The sequence below is a fragment of the Anabas testudineus genome, chromosome 23 (genome assembly GCF_900324465.2).
Source record: "Anabas testudineus chromosome 23, fAnaTes1.2, whole genome shotgun sequence".
In the NCBI taxonomy this organism is placed as follows: Eukaryota; Metazoa; Chordata; class Actinopteri; order Anabantiformes; family Anabantidae; genus Anabas; species Anabas testudineus.
This window is the reverse complement of record NC_046631.1, coordinates 7881577-7904449: the sequence shown is the minus strand read 5'-3', so window position 1 is coordinate 7904449 and position 22873 is coordinate 7881577. Positions and strand designations below refer to the sequence as shown.

The 22873-nt window shown below is 38.1% G+C and overlaps 1 protein-coding gene across 3 annotated transcripts in view; it reads left to right on the top strand.

Annotated features, from left to right (window-relative positions):
- The window catches only part of cacna2d4a (calcium channel, voltage-dependent, alpha 2/delta subunit 4a), a 72926-nt gene extending 50815 nt beyond the window's left edge, over window positions 1-22111 (top strand). For all 3 annotated transcript variants that reach the window (XM_026363603.1, XM_026363602.1, XM_026363601.1), the window contains exons 28-40: window positions 10366-10427; window positions 13487-13501; window positions 14033-14077; window positions 14297-14359; window positions 15668-15738; window positions 16759-16834; window positions 16922-16974; window positions 17685-17740; window positions 18244-18264; window positions 18795-18915; window positions 19610-19725; window positions 20183-20265; window positions 20446-22111. In XM_026363603.1, coding sequence (XP_026219388.1) covers window positions 10366-10427; window positions 13487-13501; window positions 14033-14077; window positions 14297-14359; window positions 15668-15738; window positions 16759-16834; window positions 16922-16974; window positions 17685-17740; window positions 18244-18264; window positions 18795-18915; window positions 19610-19725; window positions 20183-20265; window positions 20446-20538 — 875 coding nt within the window. In that variant the 3' untranslated portion in view covers window positions 20539-22111. The remainder of the gene's footprint in view (window positions 1-10365; window positions 10428-13486; window positions 13502-14032; window positions 14078-14296; window positions 14360-15667; window positions 15739-16758; window positions 16835-16921; window positions 16975-17684; window positions 17741-18243; window positions 18265-18794; window positions 18916-19609; window positions 19726-20182; window positions 20266-20445) is intronic.
- The last annotated feature ends 762 nt before the right edge of the window (window positions 22112-22873 follow it).

Sequence of the window (22873 nt, the reverse complement as noted above, 5' to 3'; positions counted from 1 at the left end):
CGTTTAGCACTACAACCACTAGTTCCTCCATAGAGCAAGTGTCTTCAAGGCACTATCCATCTTTTTACACACACACACACACACACACACACAGGAGAAGAGAGATTGTATATGTCCATGGTGCCATCCCAGGAGTTATTGGTGTCTCTTTTCCCATTCATCAGTGTTTTCTATCATCTGTGAACGAGCCTCATATTGACCAGACAGTTTTATGGCCCTTTGGTCAATATAGTCAGGGATAATTGCACCATTAAAAATCAATCATGTTTTAATTCAATCTTTGAAACACATTTTTCCAGACAGGGCTTTATTGAACAGCCCTTTGTTTTCCTTATACTGTTGACTTTGTATTTATTTATAAAATACTCTATGTCTGATATTTCTATTCTTTGTTGTAAAGTACTTAAATATAAATATATTTAGAGTGGCAACACAATTTGACTTGATGTACTGTATCTTCCAAGCGATTTCAGTTTATTTCGATTGTTGAACTTCCTGGAAAACTGCTCCTTTCTAAAAAACATTTGCCACTTCAGTCTTAACACAGTTTTTGTTCTCTTTCTCACCACACCTAATAGCTCTACACGTTAAGGGATCCCAAAATCCTCATTCAAAGGGAAATACATTAAAGCACCCTAATTAAATGGCATTCGTTGTAGCTTGTGTTTGAAACTGACATTTAGGACATAACACTAGATAATTGTTATTAATATTTGATTCCTGAATAGTTTGAACTTTGTTTGAAATTTATAATACTTAATAAATGTCTGAAACCAGTCATTAGACATTATCTGTTTAATGATTAATGAAATGAAATGTGGTTTAAGATAAGTGTGTGCAGTCAGTGTTACATTTTACTGTAATATGCTGTCACTACAGGATAAATTAAGTGTTATATTTGACGGATTATGAGGTATTTTAGGTGCACACACCCTCTGTCACACAGACACACACTCACATAAAGTTTATCCTTTGGGAGAGTCTCATTAATTTGGCCAAGTTGATTTGTTCTGAAAGGCTCTGAATTCATCACAGGCAGACAGATGGTAGAGAGGGATTTCCTAGAGGACAGAAAGAGAGAGATAGAGAGTGGTGTGGGGCGTGTGAGGGAGAAGAAACGAGAGGAATGGAAGGGAGAGAAGAGGTAAAAAAAAAGAACACAAGTGGAAGAAACGGGGAGTGAGAAGCAACAAGAGAGACAGAGAGGAAAGGAACAAAAAGAGTTAGGGAGAGTTGAGAGATAAAGAGGAGAGAGACGAGCCAGCTCCATCTGTCTTTTTAGAGAGACAGAAACAGAAGCGTAGATAAAGAGAGGGAAGTCAAGAGAGTCAGGAGGTGAAGATACTTAAATTGAATTGTTCTTTCTATGTTTCTGTGTTGTTTTTTTTTTCCCCTGTTCTTCGCCTTAAAGAAATAATGTAACATTTTTGGAAATATGCTTATTTACTTTAGTTTTGAGAAAGAGGTGAAAGAGGTCATGTGTCAGGTCAGGATTTCTTTAGCCTAGTGTAGCATGAAGATTGTTGTCCAAACTGAAGAAACACCTGTCGCTCTCTTTAAAGTGAAGCAGCTCTGTAAAATGACTGTTCCTATCATCAGTTGACTTTAGTTTAGCCTTTGGTACATAGGCTAAACACACCTGTGTGAGGTAGATGGAGATAAACTGGTCATTAAAAAGCAACTAAGTGTATTTCTGAAAATGTTGCATAATTCCTTTAAATTTCAGATACTTACTGCCATAATAAAATTGGATTAGTGAGGTAATGAAAGAGGGGTGAAGACACACACACAGCACCATGTTGATCTCTTTTCGAATTATAAAAGATGGAGTAGGTAATTGAATTTTACACTAAATTAGTGCACCAGAATGTCACCACTTTAATTCCTATTTGATGTGTGAGGAATTTACCCTGTTATGGGAACAAACTACCATGTAAACATTCAGATACAAGGAAAGAACCTTCGCTCTTTCAAACACACACAAACAAACACACACACGCACACACACACACACACACACAGAGGAAAATGTTCCTCCATGTCTCTCCACTATGAATGATTTAGTGAGCGTGCCTTCAACAGGGCTGCTCAAGAAGGCTATGAAACTAGGTTAACTTAAGGTAGGCTCTGCTGTCTTAAGAGGTCCACACAGACATCTACACAATGACAACAACATTTATTTCTATTTTATAGACCATTTAACAGGCCTTCCATTTAACACTGTGTCGTTTCTGTACTACCATCTATAGGATGGCTAAATGACGGTGACACATTGATCCTCTGCCTAATTTCTCCTTTTTATATTTATAATTTTGTGTTTACAGTTTGGTGCCTCTGCAGCCTTATTCAGTTTCCGTGTGTTTGTGTCAGTGTTTTTTTGTGCGTATACGGTGACAACAAAAAGTGTATTTGTTTCTTAACAAGATTTTAGGTATGCTAGCACATGAAGTCAGTTTTTCCAAGTGTTCACATACTTTTGCCACTAGTGCTATGAGGTTTTTATGATTGTTCTCAATAATAACATGAAAGATCAGAATTCTTTTGTGTTATTATTTTAGGCACATCATATTTCTTAATACGTTTTACTTAGATGAAGATCAGATAACATTTTATGACAAATGAATGCAGAAAACCACAAATTCCAAAAGGTTCACATACTTTTTCTTGCCACTGTAAATCAAAGCTTCCCCCACTTCCATTATTGTAATTGAAAAATATCATGTGGCTCTGCCTGTGCACGTGCCTTTGTCTGCATCCTTCACATTCAAAAAGTTGCGCATGAGAAAGTGAGAGACACTTCTAAAGAGCTAGAGAGAGAGAGAGAGAGAGAAAAGGAGGACAGGCAGGTTGAGTCATCATCTTTTTGTCCAATCCTGGGCTTCTGCCTGTTGCTTTGGTAACGTGATGTCAGTGCAGCCTCTGGCGAATCCTCTGAGGTTAGCGAGCTTCGTTGTAGAGGTGTGTACGTGTGTTCCTCTGTCTCTTTCTTGAAGTTGTCACAACAAAAACAAACTTGTGTGTCGTTGTGTTGTGTGCGTCTGTGTGTACCCTCCTGAGAATGTGTGTGTGTCTTTTACTTTGCATATAAACACGTATTCGAGTCTGTGAGTTTTATGAGTGTGTTTGTTCTTTGCATCACTGCAAGAGAGAGAGGGTGCATGTTTGCTTTATGTACATGTTCCGACTTCAAGGATTTCTGCTAAAAGTATTCAGTATAATTATCTGTTATTAAACTTATTTTCCTGTGCAGTCCATCAGAATTTGCCACAACTCCTTTTACTGGTCGGAGCAGAGTTTGTTGCCTGGCAACATCAGTTTATTGAACACCCTCCGTCAGAAAGTCACGGGATCTGCTGACGCTTTGTTGAACATAGCACTGCTGCTTTTGAGAAACACAAATAGTAATTTGGGTATTTGAGTTGAAAGGTTACTCAGCTCTATGTTGGTGGAGTGAGTTTCATTTTTGTCAGGGTCTTGAAAACGTGGGATGGAGAAATTAGTCAGAAGAAGGATGGCCTCACACAGAGAGACTTAAAACTGTGGAAAGATCTTCACTTTCTGTATTGCCAATATAAAAGGCCAGTGCTAAAGTGTGAGAGAAAACGCTTTATAGTATATCGAGTTATGTTGTAACTCCGCTGCTGTTGCTGCTCTTATTAGTATTTAGCTTTAATTCACTTTGTCATCTTCATGTTGTTTGTCTTGTTATAAATACACCTCTACAGACTGTACTTCTCTGCTCTGCTGTTTTTTCCGCTCTGCTGCACAAAACCAAGACTCGAAAGAAGAGCAACAAAGAAGAACATGAAAAAGACCAAGTGAGGCACAATGAAGATTACAGTGTGAGGTGTATAAGAGGAATTTAGAAAGACGACAATAGTATGTAGTACTCTAGATGTGAGAGGAAAAGGGCGTATAAGAATGTTTTGAACGGTCTCTCACTGATTGTTGACATTTGTTGATAAAAACTATAATTGTGTGTTGTGTTTGTGTGAGCGACAGATAGAAAGAGAGCACAAGTGACATTTCTAAGTGAGAGCGCTATAATCTCTGTGCATGTCTGGGTTGATAGGATTGTGTCTTTGTCAGCGTTGATGGGTGTTTTCTGTTGTGTATACAAGGAAGTAAAAAAAAAAAAGACTTGATAAGTCTTTGACATTTGTTCAGATAAACAGTAATCTTGTTGTCCACAGTCAGTTCACACAAAAAACAGAACTCTTAAGACTCCAAGATACAGCAGTTACTTATAGTGAATGTCAAACACACACAAGGAATAGGTGAGGAATGTATAATGTTAATGTCCTCAGGAAATATCCACCTACTTCCCTGGTAAAGATGTTGCCTTGATGTCAGCATATGTCTCTCTAAAATCCCAGTAGTACATACGTAGTCCAATATTCTGCTCGTGTGATGACTGATGAGCTAACTTCTCTGTTTTTGCCCCTTTTTTTTAGCAGTGCCTTCAGATCTTAGACGCGGAAGAGACACTTACTCACGCTTTTATAAGCCAGAGTTCTCTTTTAAAAGTACATGTGACTTTTAAATGAAGAGCCAGTGCTCATGCTACCTTAAAAAAATTCTAATAGATTCTAAAAACCTTTTAATCTCCCACCTCCACTTCTCTGCACCAAGATACACACAAATAAACACGTGAAAGAATAAGGAACACATACAAACACTCTCGTGCACGTTCATGCACCACCATTTGATCTTGCTCACTGTATTATTAATAGCCAGCTTGGTAGAAATGAAAAGGGTTCCCAACTCATAATATTATTAAAAATCAATTCATTCTCTTTCATCCCCTGTCCTTTGTGTTTTTCCTTTCCTGTCCTCCATCTTATCCCTATTCATCCCTCCATCATTCTCTCTCACCTCGGCCACCTGACTCCATTACATCAATTAATTTCTTCCTTTGATTACATTGTCTGTGCTCTGTTGCTGACCTTTCTCTCGCTCTGCTTGTGTGTGTGTGTGTTACCCCCTCCTTCCTTTTTTGGAAAATTGTGAATGTGCAGTATGTCTTTGTTCTGGTGTGTTTATGTGTGTGTCCTTCACTCATTTAGACTTGTTTTCTCCAGTCCTCACAATGAGAAGGGTGTTAAAAGGACAATTTTGTGGTTAAGACTCGGTTTTAGGGTTAAAATTAGGTTTTGGTTTGGGTAAAGTTTAGGGTAAGGCAGTACACACGATAAATTAAATATTAAAACACAGTAGATTAGCATGGCCTATGCGACAGTAGGGGGCTGGGGAATGCATTATGTCAATAAGTGTCCTCACACTGACTGACATACAAAAATGTGTGTGTGTGAAAGAAAGAGACAGAGAGCGAGAGAGGGAGCAAAAGCAGAATGAAGTGACCTTCTCACTATTGGCCTTATTTTCAGTGTCCCTTCTGTGTCTTGAGACTTAGCTATTGTGCCAGTTTAATTTATTGACTCTTTCGCTGCATACCTGTGTGTGTGTGTGAGTGTGTGTGTGTGTGTGTGTGTGTGTGTGTGTGTGTGTGTGTGTGTGTGTGTGTGTGTGTGTGTGTGTATTTCATATATATTTAGGATCAACTCCAAGGTCTAAGGGAACCATCAGCAGTGGGCCTGCTCACTGGTCTTTTAACACAAGCTGACCTCCGGTGCTACCACAGTGCAACATGCACACACACATACACATTCACACACATACACATTCACACACATACACAAAGAAGCTTAACGATGTGAAAAATGTGTGAACACACACAGGCACCCATTTATAGAACGGCACTGTCTCCAGTAGCGACTTCAGCCAAGTAAAAATATACAACCTAAAAGTCAAATGACCTTCAAAATATATTATGGAATGAGTAGTGTATACACAGAGAGAATAAAAACTATTACACTTTATAGAGAGCATTATTTTTTTAATTATTTAAAATGATTAAAGGGAGGTTTGAGACCACCATGCAGTGAAACTCAGTCTGTAGTGTGTTTATCTGAACTCCTATTTCCCTCATTCCCTCCATTCTTAATGTTCTATTTCATTAGTGTAATGATCAATTAACTCTGGCTCTTCGCTTCTTAAATTTTTTATTTATTTCTTCATTAATTCATCTTCTGTTGAAAGCGTTCTCCGCTGTGATTGGCAGTTTGCACTAATTGCAACTCAGACATTAAGGTCTACAAGTTATGCTCTCATACACATACATTCAAGCTCAGGAGCACACACATTCTCACATGCATACATGCATGCATGTACACAAACTGAACATCCATAGTTTTACATCCTTGCACACAAACATTGTGGGAAAAACAAATATATTGCACAGACAGAGATAAACACACAAGGATCAGTATGATGGTTTTAATTAGATGTGGCCTATCAGCCTCCAGCTCAGAGAGGGAAAGAAGGCAGATTACTGATGCCCTCCATGCACCAGTAAGGGCATTCCAACACTTTATCAGAGATTATAGTGGAGAGTGATGACTTCAAGGTCACTGGCACTAGTGGAGAGAGCGGGTGTGAGTATGTGGAAAAGTGTTACCCGAAATACCCGGACAGCAGATTCACACATCACATGTAGAATATCGCATGTGCCTCTGGTAGACATGAAAGGTCACTGATTTTCCATCCTCGGTCATGTTTTCTTCATACTGTAAGTGACAAAATGGCAGATCACATACGAAAACAAGCTACTTGCATTCTTGTTACCACATTTCTGTGGGTGTCCATAAATGTTTGATTGATTTTAACACGTATTTGAATTTTTAAATAAACATCCTGAGCTGAATGAGTAGATAAACAACTCTCCAATCAGCTTAACTTCTGTGTGCATGACTGATTACAACCATGATTCAGCATCACAACTGTTTTCCAAGAGACTGGATGAAATCAATGAGACACATATAAACCAAACATGCATACGACACCCACAAACTGAAACACACAGACCCTCAAACAGAACATGTCACTGCCTTTTCCCTATAATAACAGATTGAGCCTCATGAGGACATACAGCTCAGTTTGTTCTTACCCTGAGTAGTCCATAATACCTCACCTAATGCAATTTACCAAACATACCTGAGTGAGTTATGTTGAGGCTTTAGCTCAGACCACAGCTGTCCTTATTGCTTCACCCAGCCATTGCTTTACATTTATTTCTATTAACCCACAACAATAATGTAACTGTGGAAAGAATGAACTGATTTGCAGGCTTCATTTGAATTACAAATTACAAAGCTCAAACAAATTTCAGAAGTTTGCTATAAATACAGGACTACATACTTTGTAGTATTTTCAGTGTCCCTTCTTACATATTACACATGTTGAATTCTCAATATGAACTCAATATTTCTATTATTCAAGTTCAGTTTTTTCTTTTTACAAAATAATAGTAAACGGGTTACAACACTGGTTTAGTACTAGGTGTGTGATATTGACAAAAAGTGAATCTGCATATTTTATTTTATTTATTTTTTCCTAATAACGATAAAAGGACGATATTGGCAAAATGAGGAACCTTCTGCAGTTTATGGACCAGAGTTTGGCAATTTCAACCATACAATTTAAGCAGAAACTTGAGTTGCTGGATTGTCCTATTTTGGGCCAGGCAGTCTAAATCATGGGTCTAAAGTATTCAAAAGTTATTTGAAACCATCTCAATCAAATGCTTAAATTGGCAACATGCTTTTGCGATGTAATTACTGACAGCATTTGCCATCTGTTGTTTTTCTTGTCGTAAGGCTCTTTCTTGCAGAATGATTCCACTAGATTTATATTTTTTTATACTCTCTACGGTGGTTAGTTCACATTTGGTAGAACAAACTGTTTCATCTTTTCAAACCAAAGCAGCCCTGCTTTTAGCAATTAAATGTAACAACATAGCAGAGTGGGTCTGGTGCTGTATTTGTCTTCTGGCGCTGTTTTTATACTTTTACTGCATTTTCTGCAGCACACTTGCTGCTAACTTAACTTGTGCTGCTGTGACCATGTACATGTATACTTTTTGGTATTAGCACATACAGTAACAATAAATGTATGCAAACCCCCACTTCACTCTGCCCCCACTTCCACAGTGCACTTCTCTTCCTGCTCGCTGAAAGCAGACCTAAAAAAATACCTGCTCGTAAACTACTCTCCTTAATAATAAAAAACCTTTTTGCCACCTGATTCCATTGCAGTAATTGTTCCACTCTGTGTGCTTTATCACACATGACATGTATGTATGTAGTTGGGTGTTGGTGCATGCTCTCACTGTATACATGTGTATTGTACTGATGTGCGAACATGTATGCCAGGATGTGCGTTTTGTGTATTCTGAATAACCCGGTGGCTTTCCCTTGGTGGCTCTGAAAAGTATAGTGGGAGAAAAACGTTGAGTGTTTGATGATAATATGAAGTGTCATATCTTCCCTTGCAGTGTGTGTATATATTTGTTGTGTGTGTGGGTGTGTACAGTATGTGTGCACTGAGAACTTATGCAATTACAGTTCCTTTTTGCATTACCACGCTGACTGAAATGCTGACGTACAGCTCCAAGCTGACACAAGCAATCATTCTACCACAGTGTGTGTGTGTGTGTGTGTGTGTATGACACACACAACAGACACTAATTCTAGGCTTAATGTTTTGTGACTGTGCATGTGCCCACAGACAGACACACTAACACACACACGCTCTAAGAATAGTCTGTTCACACAGCGCTACTGAGGCTCAGAAGGCCAGTTTCTGTAAAAGGATTTTCATAAGTTGAGTTCTGAAGGAAGAGCTGATCTGTACAGCAGGTCCTCTTCTACTCCTCCAGCTTGAGAGCCAAGAGAGAGATATTGTCTCTCACTCTGGATCATTTATCGGCTTATTAATGTTCTTTCTTCTAAACTGCTGGAATTAAAGTTTCCCTCTCCATTTACGGCCTAGTATTTCTGCTACAGTCATTACTTCTAAAATAATCATCACCACTTAAACTGCAAATATTATTACAGCTGTGGTATCTTGGACTGCTGTTGTTAAAGGAGATGGAGTAGGTTGTCCGCTAATCATAAGGTTGCTGGGTCAATTCCCTGCTCCTCTCACAAGACGCTGAACCCCATGTTGCTCCTGGTGTGTGTGTATGTTCCCCACCTTCGCACTGGATAAAAACATCTGTCAAATGACTAAATGTAAACTCACTTACCCACCCCTTTTCACAGGTGTGCTGTGCATAGCTTATTAAGAGGAGTCAAGTGAATGGACACCAAAATGTAGGTACTGGTCATGGCTACATGCTTTAGAAAAATTATACAAATTACTACACATTACGTTTCCATAATTTCTTAATATGACCAACATTTCACACACAACTGAGTGTGAAATGTGGAGGTTTAGTGTGCAGTTATTTGAATCATTTTTATGTTGTGCAGTATTAATACTGGAGAGATGGGATTAATGTAGCATTAGGAATCTTAAGTGCTTAAGGTCATGCCTGACCTTGGATATAGCAGTTAACCAAATAAATTCCAAGTTAAGGTTCGCTAGCTGTTTTTTTTTTTCAGAGCTTTCAGTAGGATTAGATGGACATAATCACTTGGTATGCATCATTTTTAAACCGACACATGCAAGTGCTGTTAATGATCAACAGATCCATCTTCACTGTGGTGGATTGACTGTCTATATGAGCTGATAAAAGCCATGTGAGGTTGTTGAAAGCTCAAGGAAAATGACAGTGTTACATTTTCACTCTCCATGTAATAAGTTTGGCTGCACAATATACAAGTGGTAAATGGTCTGCACTTTACTTTGCTTCTCATTCACCCATTTGCACACACAAGCACAGACACACACTCACACACCTATGGCAGAGCTGCCATGCAGCTGACCTGACTCATTGAGGGCAATTTGGGGTTCAGCATCTTGCCCAAGGACACTTCAACATATGACAGGAGGAGCCAGGAATCAACCAGCCATCCCACGATTGGTGGACGACTGTGTTACCTCCTGAGCTACAGTACAGCTGCCCCTATGCTATAATATATAAAGCTATATATACCATTAATAGTTGTTTATTCTTATGTGTACATGCCTGTACTGCTGCCTGGTCATTAGGCACAACGTGAACCTTGCAATCAAGACCCTGCTGTGCAGTCACAGATGGTGGACATTGTTTTCTTTCTGCTCTTATGTCATTGCTTTGACACTTAGCAGGTGCTAATTGTAATAATGTTACAGACATTTGTCTGTACTAGAGACAAATTGTGGTCTACTTCTTCTTCCTGACCTCCCCTACACATCTCATCTTCCTCCTCTTCATCCTACTCTCCACTCCACCTCTCTCTTACTTGCATATTCTGTCATGTTCCGGTTCATTTTACTGTATTTAATTGACCTCTTGACATCTGTCTCTGTCCATGTCTGCAGCCATTGGCGTCCAAATGACTCTGGAAGTGATTGAATCCAGATTCTGGGCCATCGTGGCACAGGTATGTATATGAAATAAAGAAACTTACAATATAGTCATTAGCTTACTTCTTCATATGTTGACTGCTATTGTGAGATTCAGTTGTTGTCACTGTCTATGATGTATCGTAAACATTAGGTACTGTTTAGGAATTTAATCATGCAGTTACTGCATTATTGCATCTGGTGTTCCCTTGTTAGCCTTTTACTCTTGTTTTATATTGTTGTTTTTATTTTTAATTTCCCCCATAAAACAGATTAATTACTGTGAAATACAGAAGTTATATTGAAGAATACTGTAGAATCCAAACAACACATTAATGCTGTTTTGCAGTTACTGACAAATAAGATTATTATACAGTGATACCTTTTTTGTAGGCAGGTTAAGGTTTAGTCACATTTAATTCTCATGCATCAGCCTTCTTTTTTATGTAAACATATAACTGTGCTTTCAGAGTTGAACCCATGACTTGGTCCTATATTTAGGAATATCTCTGTAAACATTTTGGTCACTTTGACAAAGTAAATTACTGTATAACAATGATTATAGGTTCTTTTTCTGCTCCATTAGTCAGTAATTACAGCATTTAAACTTTGTTTTGAGTCAAAGCTTAATGCAGTGTTTTCCAAATCACTGCTCCTATCATTAAAGAAATCCTTAGTCTGCCTAAAACATTATTTTGAAATATGAAATGTCATTAATGCCACTATCTCATTAGAATTGAAAGCAGTGGCTCTTTTGTTTCTGTGTGCCGTTCAGTGAATTTCATCAGCACCAGTCTCTCAGTGAAGGATCCTCTGTGTTGCTTTCACACCCATAAGAACATTTTATTCAGGGAAAACTTGCTTAATTTGGCGTAACACGTCTACTGTAGCAGGTGCTTGACAGTGTGGCCATTCTCCTCCTCTGCACCCATGTCTGTAAATGACAGTAGTTAGAAGAGCATTAGAGCTGCTGGCTACTCAGAAAGTGATGGATAGCTCCTGCCTCTAAGCTCAGCTGCTCCTGTGTGTGTATCCATTTGTGTTTGTTGAGCTGTGAAGAAAAGAGTACTGAAAACGTGTATGTGTCTGTTAATGTTAATGTGTGTCATGTTGACAGGCACCATATGCATGATCATCTGTGCACAAGTGTGGTGTTATGTCCATATTCATCAACTAAGAAGTCATTAGTATCATTTGAATTAGCCTTATTATCCACTAGATTGATGCTGTTTAGTCACTCTCGTTAACTGCTAAATTTACCGTGTGCACTTTCAACTCTCTGTCTTCCTACCTAAATTCCCATCAATCCTGCCACACTGTTACTTTTGTTGTCCTTAGTGCTTTCAGTGGTCCCCTTCTTAATTCTTTTATTGTCTCCTCACCTCAACCCTTTCCTCTTCTCCTCAGGTAACTTAGATAATCATCTTATCTTTCTGCCATGTACTTACTGTCAGACATTTTTATTTTATTGGGTTTGTGTGTACAGTATGAGCATTCACAGTATGCACTTACCTTGAGTATGTATGCTCATATCTCTGCATCTGTGCACAGAGGTGTGTGTAGGGCCTGTTTTAAGTATTCAGATCCCTTCTAAAAAAGACCCATGCCAGCGAGGATGTCACATTGGCCCAATAGGCTAAAACAGAGGCAGCCCTGGCAGTGTGTTTATTGCCTTTTGTTTGTGTAGCAGTAAAGGAGTTACACGCATTTAATTTTATTTATTTTAATGTGTTCATAATCATATATAAGTATATATAAATCCTGTCTGACCTTATCTTAAAATAAGATGTTAGATAATTAATTCGATGTTAGTTGATGAATTATGAATAAGTGAGGGTACGAATAAAGCATGAGCGTCTGTCTAATGGGAATTAGTCAGAATGTTGATTGGTAAATGCTCTGACATAACTGTGGAAAACACTGTATTTCTGTCAGCGTAATTGCTTCACCACTTTGTCTGAGACCACATGTAGAATCAGTGAGAGGCTAGGTGGTGATAGTAATGGGAATCAAGAGATTTTTTGCTCTTCACACCATAGCATTCTCTTTAACTCAGAGAAGGAGATATCGTTTTTCCTTTCTTTAGTTTTTCCTTTGTCTGTAATTCCATGTGTATCAGTTTTTCTTAATCTTTTGAAGGCAGGATTATTTTCTGATTTTATAAAAAATGTCTTCAGAAACTCTTCAAAATGTATTCATATACTTTGACCATTTATTTAGTTTTAATAAGTGTGTGTGTATATTCCTCAGTTTGTGTTACTGTGTGCTCATGAGCAGACCGTAGGATCATCAGTTATACTGAGAAACAGTTTGATTGAGTTTCAGGGAACGAGAGTGTTAATTGATGCTCTCACTATCACCTCAACTCCTCCTGGATCTCCCACATGAGACACAGTTATCAACAAATAATCCGAGAGAATAGCCTCTTACATGCCGCACAGATTTAGAGAGATGGCCCTGACACAGGGCGAAAGGTTATAGATATAGAATCGGTGATGAGAAAATATATGTAGTTTCCATCCAATGCCTTCCCTCATAAAGACCCATCATTTGCCCTATGTGTGTGGGGAGAATAATTTCTGTTGGTCCACTCACTGAATTGTAGTTTATTTCAGGACGCAGAGATGGGAAGCAGAATGAAAGACTGACACTTCGCTGTAATAAGACAAGGAGAAGATGAAAAGGATGATAGATTGTCTCATTCACACTCCGACACGCTCTATATAGCCAGACCATGATTTCAAAGACATATTGTCCATAGAGACCAGTCCATGTATACTGTAGACAAAAGAGGTAACCATAAAGTCTAGGAGAGAACTTTTGACATTTGAGTCTTATTCTGTTGACAAACGTATAGAAATGTTAGGTGTAAAGGTAGATTATGGAAACTAAGATTGCAAGGAGAAAGACTTGACAGCCTGTTAAACGCATAATGTAAATGTTCATTCATTAAAAAATGTCCTTGTTCTTTAGTCCATTTTGTGATGGCTTTATCAACAGCAAACTAACAGCGTACTCTAACTAACTAGACTAGACAGACTAGTCAGTCTTTGTTAACTCTCTTTTTGTTCCTTTGTTCTCTTCATCTTCTTCTCAGCCAAATGACACAGATGTAAGTATGCATAATTTTCTCTCTTCATTTTATCACATCACTCTACTCGTTGCACAGAACCAATTTTAACATCCTCGGCACCTGCTGAGCTCTGTGAAGTCAGCTTCACACCCCTGTTAAGACAGATTACGCACACATCCACACAGTCGGCAGACATGAAGAAATTACACATGCACAAACTTGCAAACAAGACACTCAAGAGGCTATCTCAGGTACACAAGACATATCACACATAAATTAACACCTTCTCACCAACACAGACACATTTTTTTTCACTCGTCGACATTGACACATGTTCAAGCATAGCGCCTCCACAGACAAATACAGACAGAGCATGTGTTCAAATCACTTCCTCATCTAAACAGACAGAGATACTCTCCTCTAAACACACAGAGTACCCATCACAAAATAACCAATCACACTCACAGTACTTACATTAATTAACATTTTGGCACTAAAAATTTAATTTTGTAATGGTGAAATACATACACAGACTTTGTTTTGTTCATGATCTACCTGTCCCTCCTCCAGTGTTCCAATGTAGAGGGGGTTTGTCCTCTTCGGTGTGACAGCTTGGTGAGTATATTCTGCTATTTGTTTGTTATTTATTAACTTAAAAAGTCTACTATATGGAGCCACAACAATACAAAATTCACTTGTATTTCGAGTTACTTCATACTGTAACTTGTGCTTTGATTTACAGTATATATATATTAAGGAATATGGTGGTCTTTCTCAAAGTTGTGTGACATAACTCTCTCATATAATTCCTTTCTGTGTCTCCTCTCCTGTCAGGATGTTGAGTGCTACGTGATTGACAATAATGGCTTTGTCCTAATTTCTAGACAGCGCAATAATGTGAGTTCACACACATACACTCACAGAAACAGAGACACTCTAGATGGAAAGCTTTTTAGTTTTTGACTTGATTGTTCTTACGTATGTCAGTGTTCATTACAACAAGGAAAGAAACCTACTTGGAATACCAAACTAGTGTGTGCCTTAGAATTACGGACATACACTTCACAGATGCTTAATTTTTTCATTTTCTGCCAGCATTGCAGACACTCTGTGGGGCAAGGACCCTGTCCATCAAACAGTTTAGCTAAGAATAGTACTCAGTAAACCTCATTAATCTCATATCCACATTTCACGCTGCCTTACTTTAGACGTTACTCAGTCGCTAATGGTTAGAATGCCTTCCATAACCTTTGGGTTTAAAAATATGTGAAAATACTTTTTTTACCCAACAACAGTGATGAGTTGAAGTGATTTGAAGTGACATTTTTTACATTTACATCCTCACATTTTTAAAGTTCAGCCTTCTCCCACAGCAGCTTTCAGTAATAGGTGTAAACAGTATAATGACTCAGTGCTCATAAATCACAACAACTGTATAAGTAGTACAGCAATACAGTTTGTACAACGGACAGCAATTCCCAGCCTGCAATTACGCAACACAACTAACTAACTAACAACAGCAAAACTGCATTGTCCTCTGCATATAGTGTAGCAGTTGCACTGTAGTTTATGGTGAATTTGATGACATTAATTAGCACTAAACAGATCTGTTTAAAATCTTTCAGTGTGCTGTCTTATAGGTTGTAGATGTTATATGACCAGACAGAAGTTTATAAACACGTAATATATTCTGAACAAAAGTTATAATAATAATAAATAATTCATTTTAGCATTCATTCTCTCGTATTTTCTTCTTCATTTTGTTACACAGACTTAGACGAGTTTATACTTGTTACCTGACAACCTGTCACAAGATTCACAAGATTAAATTACACAGATAAAATATCACAATGAAGTTTAGAGATACTAGTAAGCAGATTTGTTAGCTTTAGGAAGGCTGTAGTGTTGTATTTAACATATAGACATAAAACTGATAGTGAGCATCTAATTGGCAACACAGTGAGTTTAACCATATTTTCCAAAATGTAAAAGTGTCCTTTAAAAGCATAATTGTAGAGGCACACCTCATCTACAGAAAATAATGAATTACCATTAATAAGAATATGGATGAATAATTAATTTGTTTGAAGGAATTGAGGGAAGGATAAAGGGAGTTGATATTCCCTCTGTCTGTCATAATGAGAGGAATTTATTATGTTTAACCGCACAGATCACTTCACACAGTATTATTCTCTTTCCTGATAGGCGGGCAGGTTCTTTGGTGAGGTTGACGGATCAGTGATGGCCACACTGATCAGAATGGGCATGTTCAAAAGGTAATGCCTGACTGAGTGACTGGAAAGACCGTTGAATGCCTCTCTATCTGTCTGTCTGCTTCTGTGTCTGCTTCTGTCAGTCTGTCTGTCTTTTATCTAACAACAGGGAACATCCTAGACTTGAAAGGGTTTGCATGTTTAGTTAAGACATATATAAATCTGTTCACAGCACAGCTCTGAGGCTACATGCTGCAGTGTCCTCACTATGCAGTGTTATTTTATTCATCTCAGAGTGTCATGCTCATAATATTATTAATTTGAATCTGCCTCATGAATACAATCATGTCACCCCTGTGCTGCATCACAAACAGCAGTGCTTGTCTTAATCAGGAGGTCGACCTTTAAATGTTTTCTTATTTGCTTTTGGTTGTTGTACAACTAGCCTATAAAAAAAACATATCCCAAAGGCCTTCTTTACTGTCATTATACAGCTTTTACTTGATATATAATGGTGCAGTCTCTGTGTTGCTTTCTTTATGTGCTGAGTTTAGTTCATTCATTTATCTTGGTATTTGTAGTATTGATGTCACATCTTTTCCATTTTGCTCTTCTTTGAGCTTGTTTGACTGCTCTGGATTTTCCTTCAGTTTTTTTCCCAACTTTTATGTTAGAAATCTTGTGAGCAAGGTCCTATTTTCATAAAGATAAAAGATTTTCTCATGCTTCATTTGACACATTGACTATTGCATAACTACTTATGAGCATCTTTGAAGTTTATGAGTATAAATGTGCATTGCTTTATGTGTATCCCCTGTGTGCCCACCCCCTTCTGAAACTGAAACACTGGGTCAATCTCCAGTTTCAAAAGGAAGGAAATTCTAGGACAGGGAGATGATTTCTTTCAGATTTCTTTCTTTTCTAAGCTAGGGATCATGGTTTGTACAAAGGTTAAGCTCAGCCATACAGCACTGCATGTTATCATCTGGAGAGGGTCAAGAGATCGATGTAAGCCAATGAAAGACTGCCAGAAGTGCAACACCATGAGTCTATGTGTGTGTGTCTCTGTGTGTATTACCTCAGGGTGTCCTTGTTCGACTACCAGGCCATGTGTAAGATGCACTCGCACTCTGTCAGCAATGCCCGTCCACTTCTCAGCGTACGTACAGTGAACTCACTCAGTATTATAACTACATTGATTCAATCAATTCTGCAGTAACTACAGTCTTTCCATCCATCTCTACAGCCGTTCTATGGTCTGGCATCAGCCCTCAAGTGGTTCCTGTCCAACTTCCTACTGTAAGTGTTGCTAGGGGCAACCAGAATTGGCTGTTGCAGTATTTGGAACAATATGTCCAAAATAAATAGGATTTTCGGGAAAACATGCATTCATTTTTCTGTAAAGCAATGGACAAATTGTTTTAAGGTTGTCGACTGTAACACTGTTACAGTATGTACACCCTGCTGAAATACAAAATAAAATGTAACAGTGATTATGTCTTATCCCTAGAAGCTATCAAATCACCATTATTAGTGTTCATTAGCACTATGTATGTTACAAAACAGTGACTTGTTAAATAAATGAAATGTGCATTTGCATTGCTACTGAGGGTTAGATAAGACAAGAATAATTCCAATCCCATATCTGTATGGTAAAGATGAGCATATCACCAATTGACTTATGCATATTTATTACATCATACAGCCAGGGTAGTATTAATCTTTTCAGCTAAGTCTCAGCAAGAAAGAAAATAATGCAGCCAGCAACTTCATTAAAAAAAGAAGAAGACTGGTTATCCAGTTAAGAAAAAACAGGTACCAAAGCTTCCAATTACTGCAGAATAACTTGAGGACCCATTTAAATATTCCCAAGACACAACTTTGGGTCCTGGCCCAGTTTTTGAAAGCTGCATGCAATCTGCTTGCAATCTGCTTTGGTCTATAATGATGGCCGCCTAATTGACTCCCACTCTTTGTCCACTCTCCTCTCCTCTCTTCTTTACTTCAAGGTTTCTCCTGGAGTTTAATATCTATGGTTTCTGGCACACGGAGCATTTTGCAGATGGTGAGCTCACACAGAAAAACATTTGACCTGCTCCATTTTCATGCATCTTCATCACAAAATTCCTTGTGGACATCATGTATGTTTTAGAAATTGATGTGTGTTACTGTAATATTTGTTTAGCAAAGCAATTCTTTATGTAGATATCTACATGAACTTAAGGCACCCCAAATGATACTTTATCATTATCATAAATGTAAGAGTTTTGGGCAAATAATGCTATCACATTTCAGTTTGTTTATAGATAAGATGAAAAATGTTCATTGTGTCACTCTGTGCTACAGTAACCAGAAGCATTTACAGCATGTTTTGTCTATTCTGTTGGTGGAGTCTTTGAATTTTGTGTAACATGATAATCAATCTGAAGCCCATTCGTGTCCTGTATTCCTCTCACTTCTTACCTGCCTCGATGACTCCACTGATCACACATTCACCAACCTCATTACTCAACCTGTCAATCATCTGCCCTTCCTCCTTCTCCATATCATCATCATCCCTCTATTCAGCCAAGCCATCATTCAGTGTGTGTGAGTACAAATCTAAACAACCTTTAGCTTTTCATTGCTGTGCTTTATGTGTGGTGTAGTCTTTGTAGTATACTTCAAACAGAATAAGAATTGGTGTGTCCAATGATGTAAGTAGCTTTCAGTGGAAACAAGCACTAACTGGCAAATTCTCAAAACAAGAGCTAAGCACAGAGGTTCACTGATGCTAATGTACTTCCAAAGACGTTGAACAAAAACATGGCTCACAACCAGACTGGTGACATTTCAACAAGCTGTTAAAGCTCCTCTTTCTAGTTTCAAATCCATCATTTTGCCTGCACACAGACAGCATATTCAGTTTTGTTTGAGGTGTACTGCAAGCTAGAGTACCCCTGGTCCCGGTAGGAAGAGCAATAAATGGCTCGACTGTGAAGAACTTAAGTCGTAGCCCTCATTCTCCTGTCATAGATTCTCAGCCTGTCAGTCACAGACAAAATGCCACACATACAATTCACACAGACTTATTCATATTCCAAACCTTGAGTCATGGCCCTTATCTTTCTCTCTATCAGCCTCAGCTCATAAGAAAAAAGGGGACATCCTGCAGCCGTGTGACACTGAGTACCCAAGCTTCGTTTATGAGCCGTCAGTCAAAGAGACCAACAGCATTATTAAGTGTGGACGCTGCCAGAAGTAAGCACACACACGAACAGTTACACACACACACAAATCTGCACTGCACTCCTCTCTAAGCCCTAGACCAGTCATATTAAATTGTCCTTCCAAAATCCATTTTCTACAGCTTTGCTCTGCTCTGCATACTGAGAGCTGTGTCTGTTTATACAAGGGTATCAGGAAGAGGGAAATAAGTAGAAAGGGTTGGAATTAGATCAGGATGCACAGGTTTATAGAAAGACCAAGAGGCATATAGGGAGTGGGGGGGGCGGGGCGGGGCTAGAAAACTGAAAGAAAGTATTAATAGAGGTAAATGAAAAAAAAAACAGAGATTGGGGAAAGTGGATGATAGAAACAGATTAGAAAAAACAGTGGGAGGCAAATAAAGAGGAGCAAGAGAGGGAAGCATCATAGTGTGTGTGTGTGTGTGTGTGTGTGTGTGTGTGTGTGTGTGTGTGTGTGTGTGTGTGTGTGTGTGTGTTTAAAATAGGAAGAGAGGAAAGAGGGGATCAGGGAAAGAAACTGGTTCTGTGGCCCCAGCTGATCTGTAATCATAGGTTGAGTGTGAACTCCCCTATGAGGCCAAATGAGGTATTACACATTACAACCCCTGGTTAAACCACAGCTACTGTAGACAATAAAGTATTTGTCCTTTGTTAAATTAAAAATTCTATAAATGTATTGATTATGATGATTTTTTTATTTGTTACAGGATGTTTGTAGTGCAACAGATACCAGAGAGCAACCTGTTGATGCTAGTAGTGCAGGCAGACTGTGACTGCTCCAGACAGCATGCACCCATAACCATGGAGCCCAAAGAAGTCAAATATATCCTTTGATATTTTGGTATTTGTTGAGGATGAGGGTTCATCTAGAAAAGTCAATGCACCCTCACTCATATTACATAAGAGTGTTAGATCATAGAGTTATTTTGATTTATCACCATGCCAACCTACTTTTACATTACCTGAGGTATCCTCAGTTGGCCCTCATCAGCACAACGCATTTCTGTTGTACTTACCATTTGCACCCTTACCTTTCTTTCCAAATGAGTTCCCTTTGTGCTGCAGTACAAAGAGAACTCATTTGATCAAGTTGAAGTGGTAAACATTCAGGGGCCCATTGTGTGTTTCTTTGGTCTATCTGCACAATTTCCCCAAGGGGATCAATAAAGTATTCATTATTAAAAAGGATCTACTTTATTTAACTATGTAGTTATTAGTTCATTGAGAATGAAAGAGAACCATATCCTGATTATTGTTGTTGGTTCTTATGCCTGCAATACATAATGCCTCAGTAAAGTGTGACAGAATGAGATCCCAGAAGATTCGCAGACGGCCTGAGTCCTGTCACGCTTACCATCCGCAGGTCAGCATTTTATTCCATAACTCTCTCTGGAATTAAACATCTGCAGCTGCAACTGTACAAAACTTATGAACAAGTTGTTTTAAATTGGACAAAAATTGTTTGATCACATTATATTGGTATCAATAGTCTAAATCACGACATACGGTCAAAGTGAAATCATAAACTGTTTTATCCCTGCAGGAGAACGCTGATGACTGCGGAGGAGCTTCATTTATTTCTCTCTCAGCTTCGATTTTCTTTATGTGTCTCACCTTCTCTGCACTCTTCTCCTGACGATGGACAACTTTACTGCTTCATCCATTCTCATATGGAGGAGCTGCCCTGTTTTCTCCGGATCTCCTGATCAGCATTTGATATGGTTTTTGAACATTTGCTGGATAACTCCTAGAACTGATGACATCTGAACTTTATAAGTCCACTAACTTACAAAGAAAGCAAGTTAGTGGACTGTTGTTTCCATGGATACTTTTTCCATTAGTTACCTTTGCACACCACTTTGCATCTCAAAATGAAAAGGGACTGAAAGGATACTGGTGGAAGCTATTGTTGGCAATGATAAAAGGGGATTATGAGTCAAAAGATGCAGCTTAACAAAGAGCAAGAGGACAACTATGTTTCTCATTTCCCTTATCCCACTGACATACGCACATCTAATGCTTTATGGAGCACAGCTGTAAACATTTTAAAGTAGAATAAAAGCCACTGAGAGCCTATAGTGTATGTGTATATTTGTGGGGAAGCACTTGTGTTGCAGGTGCTAGACATGTTTTACATGGTGGTTTTCAATATTAATGCATAAGGGTGAACGCTATGGCTCAGTGCCCAGAAAGGAGTCACAGTGAGGTTATATAGAATTTACATGAATAGAAACATTTAATAAAGCTGGTAAGACGGCCCTCACTGTTGATCTTTCACTTTGATTCCATCTCATAAGTGTTTTTGTGGCAGTCCTTAAAAAATGTCTGCCTTTCTGTCTTTATCACCTGTGTCTTTCTCTGTGTTTGTACGTACTAAATGTAATTATTTATTTTTTTTGGCTGGGCATGTGGAAACTGCAGTGCTCAGATGGTGTAGGTCTACAGTCAGCATGGACACCACAATAATTAGCTGAGGTTAAAAATGTATCTGCATATGCTTTTGATGAATCAAGAAAAAAATGCATATATATGTTTTAAATATGAATTTGTGTGTGTTTACCAAAAATCGAATGTTTGCACTTTTATTAAAGAAGAAATGTTGAGGACTTAAAACTATTTAATGTATTTGCTGGGCTCTTTTAAAAAACGATTATTCTATATATACCTAAATTTCATGATTCTGCCATTCTACTACTTATTATTTGCCATAAACTATGATTTCATGATAAAAGAAGAAGGGAGTACACTCGCTCTGAGAAAGAAGTGTGTTAATAGTTTAATTGATGAACACATATCATGTTGATGCATGTGTAATTCCAGTGTAAATTAACAGTGTAAATCTAATTGCATAGGGTATTTTTGTATACATTTGCTTTTATATGTTGAACTGTTTTGCTCAGTGTTTTCTTGTATGTTGGACTGTAACTCCCTTTAGCTTTTTCTAAAAATGTTTTTAAGTTAAACAAATACTAATGACAAAATTGCCTGAGATTCTACCTGTTCATGAAATAAACTCATACACATATTGTCAGGTGCACATAATTACACTATGTTCTGTTTGGCTGAGATCATGCAAGTTATTTAATCAATGTGTTTCATTTTAATTTCCACTATATCAGTACAATAGTCTGTATATTAAGAGGGTAAAATGTCCACACTGTCAAGCCATGATTTGTACAAAGTAAATTAAATATGTTTTTTGTACTATACTTGTTGCCAGTTTGTGTTTTATTAAAAATGTAATTTTCTATGAGATACAACCATGAACTTATTTAAAAGGTGTGCACAATAGTCTCCAGAGACATGCTGCAACTGCATCCATCAGGACAGGAGACCCAGTAGAAGGTCAGAGTGCATATTTAGAGACACTTTAGAAACAGATGCTTCACTGCTTCTGACTGGCTGCTTTCTGAAATAAAACGAGAGTAACCAGTGAACACAGATACTGTGTGTAGGAGACTCGGGTCAGCTTTCCTCGTGGGCAGAGTTACCAAGTAAAAAAAAAAAAAACGTACTAAGGTGCAAAGTGGAAAAGGGGTTGCAGTGAGCCGAGATGCACAAACAATCGACTTTAGTCTACTGGAACCAAGTCTTGTGACCTGCTGGGTCCAGGTTTGAGGTGAGCCCCATTAACGTCAAGTAAAATCTAACATGCAGAATAAATTATTTCGCCTAAACTCTGTGTCACATTTGCTTAAAGACAAGTTGTTCAGTCTTTTGTGACTTATTTACAACCACTTGATTTAATAAAGGAAACAAAACATATTAAGAAGACGTGTGTGTGTGTGTGTGTGTAGGTGTATATGTTTCAACGTGTAAGATATGTATATATATAAAGGAAAGAACATATGTAAACGCTAATGCCTGATTTGAATTACCTTTGGTTACATATTATTTTCTATATAATAATAATAAACAGAATAAAAGACATCAGTGGCCTATATAAGAAACAGTGTGGGTGTGCTGTCGTG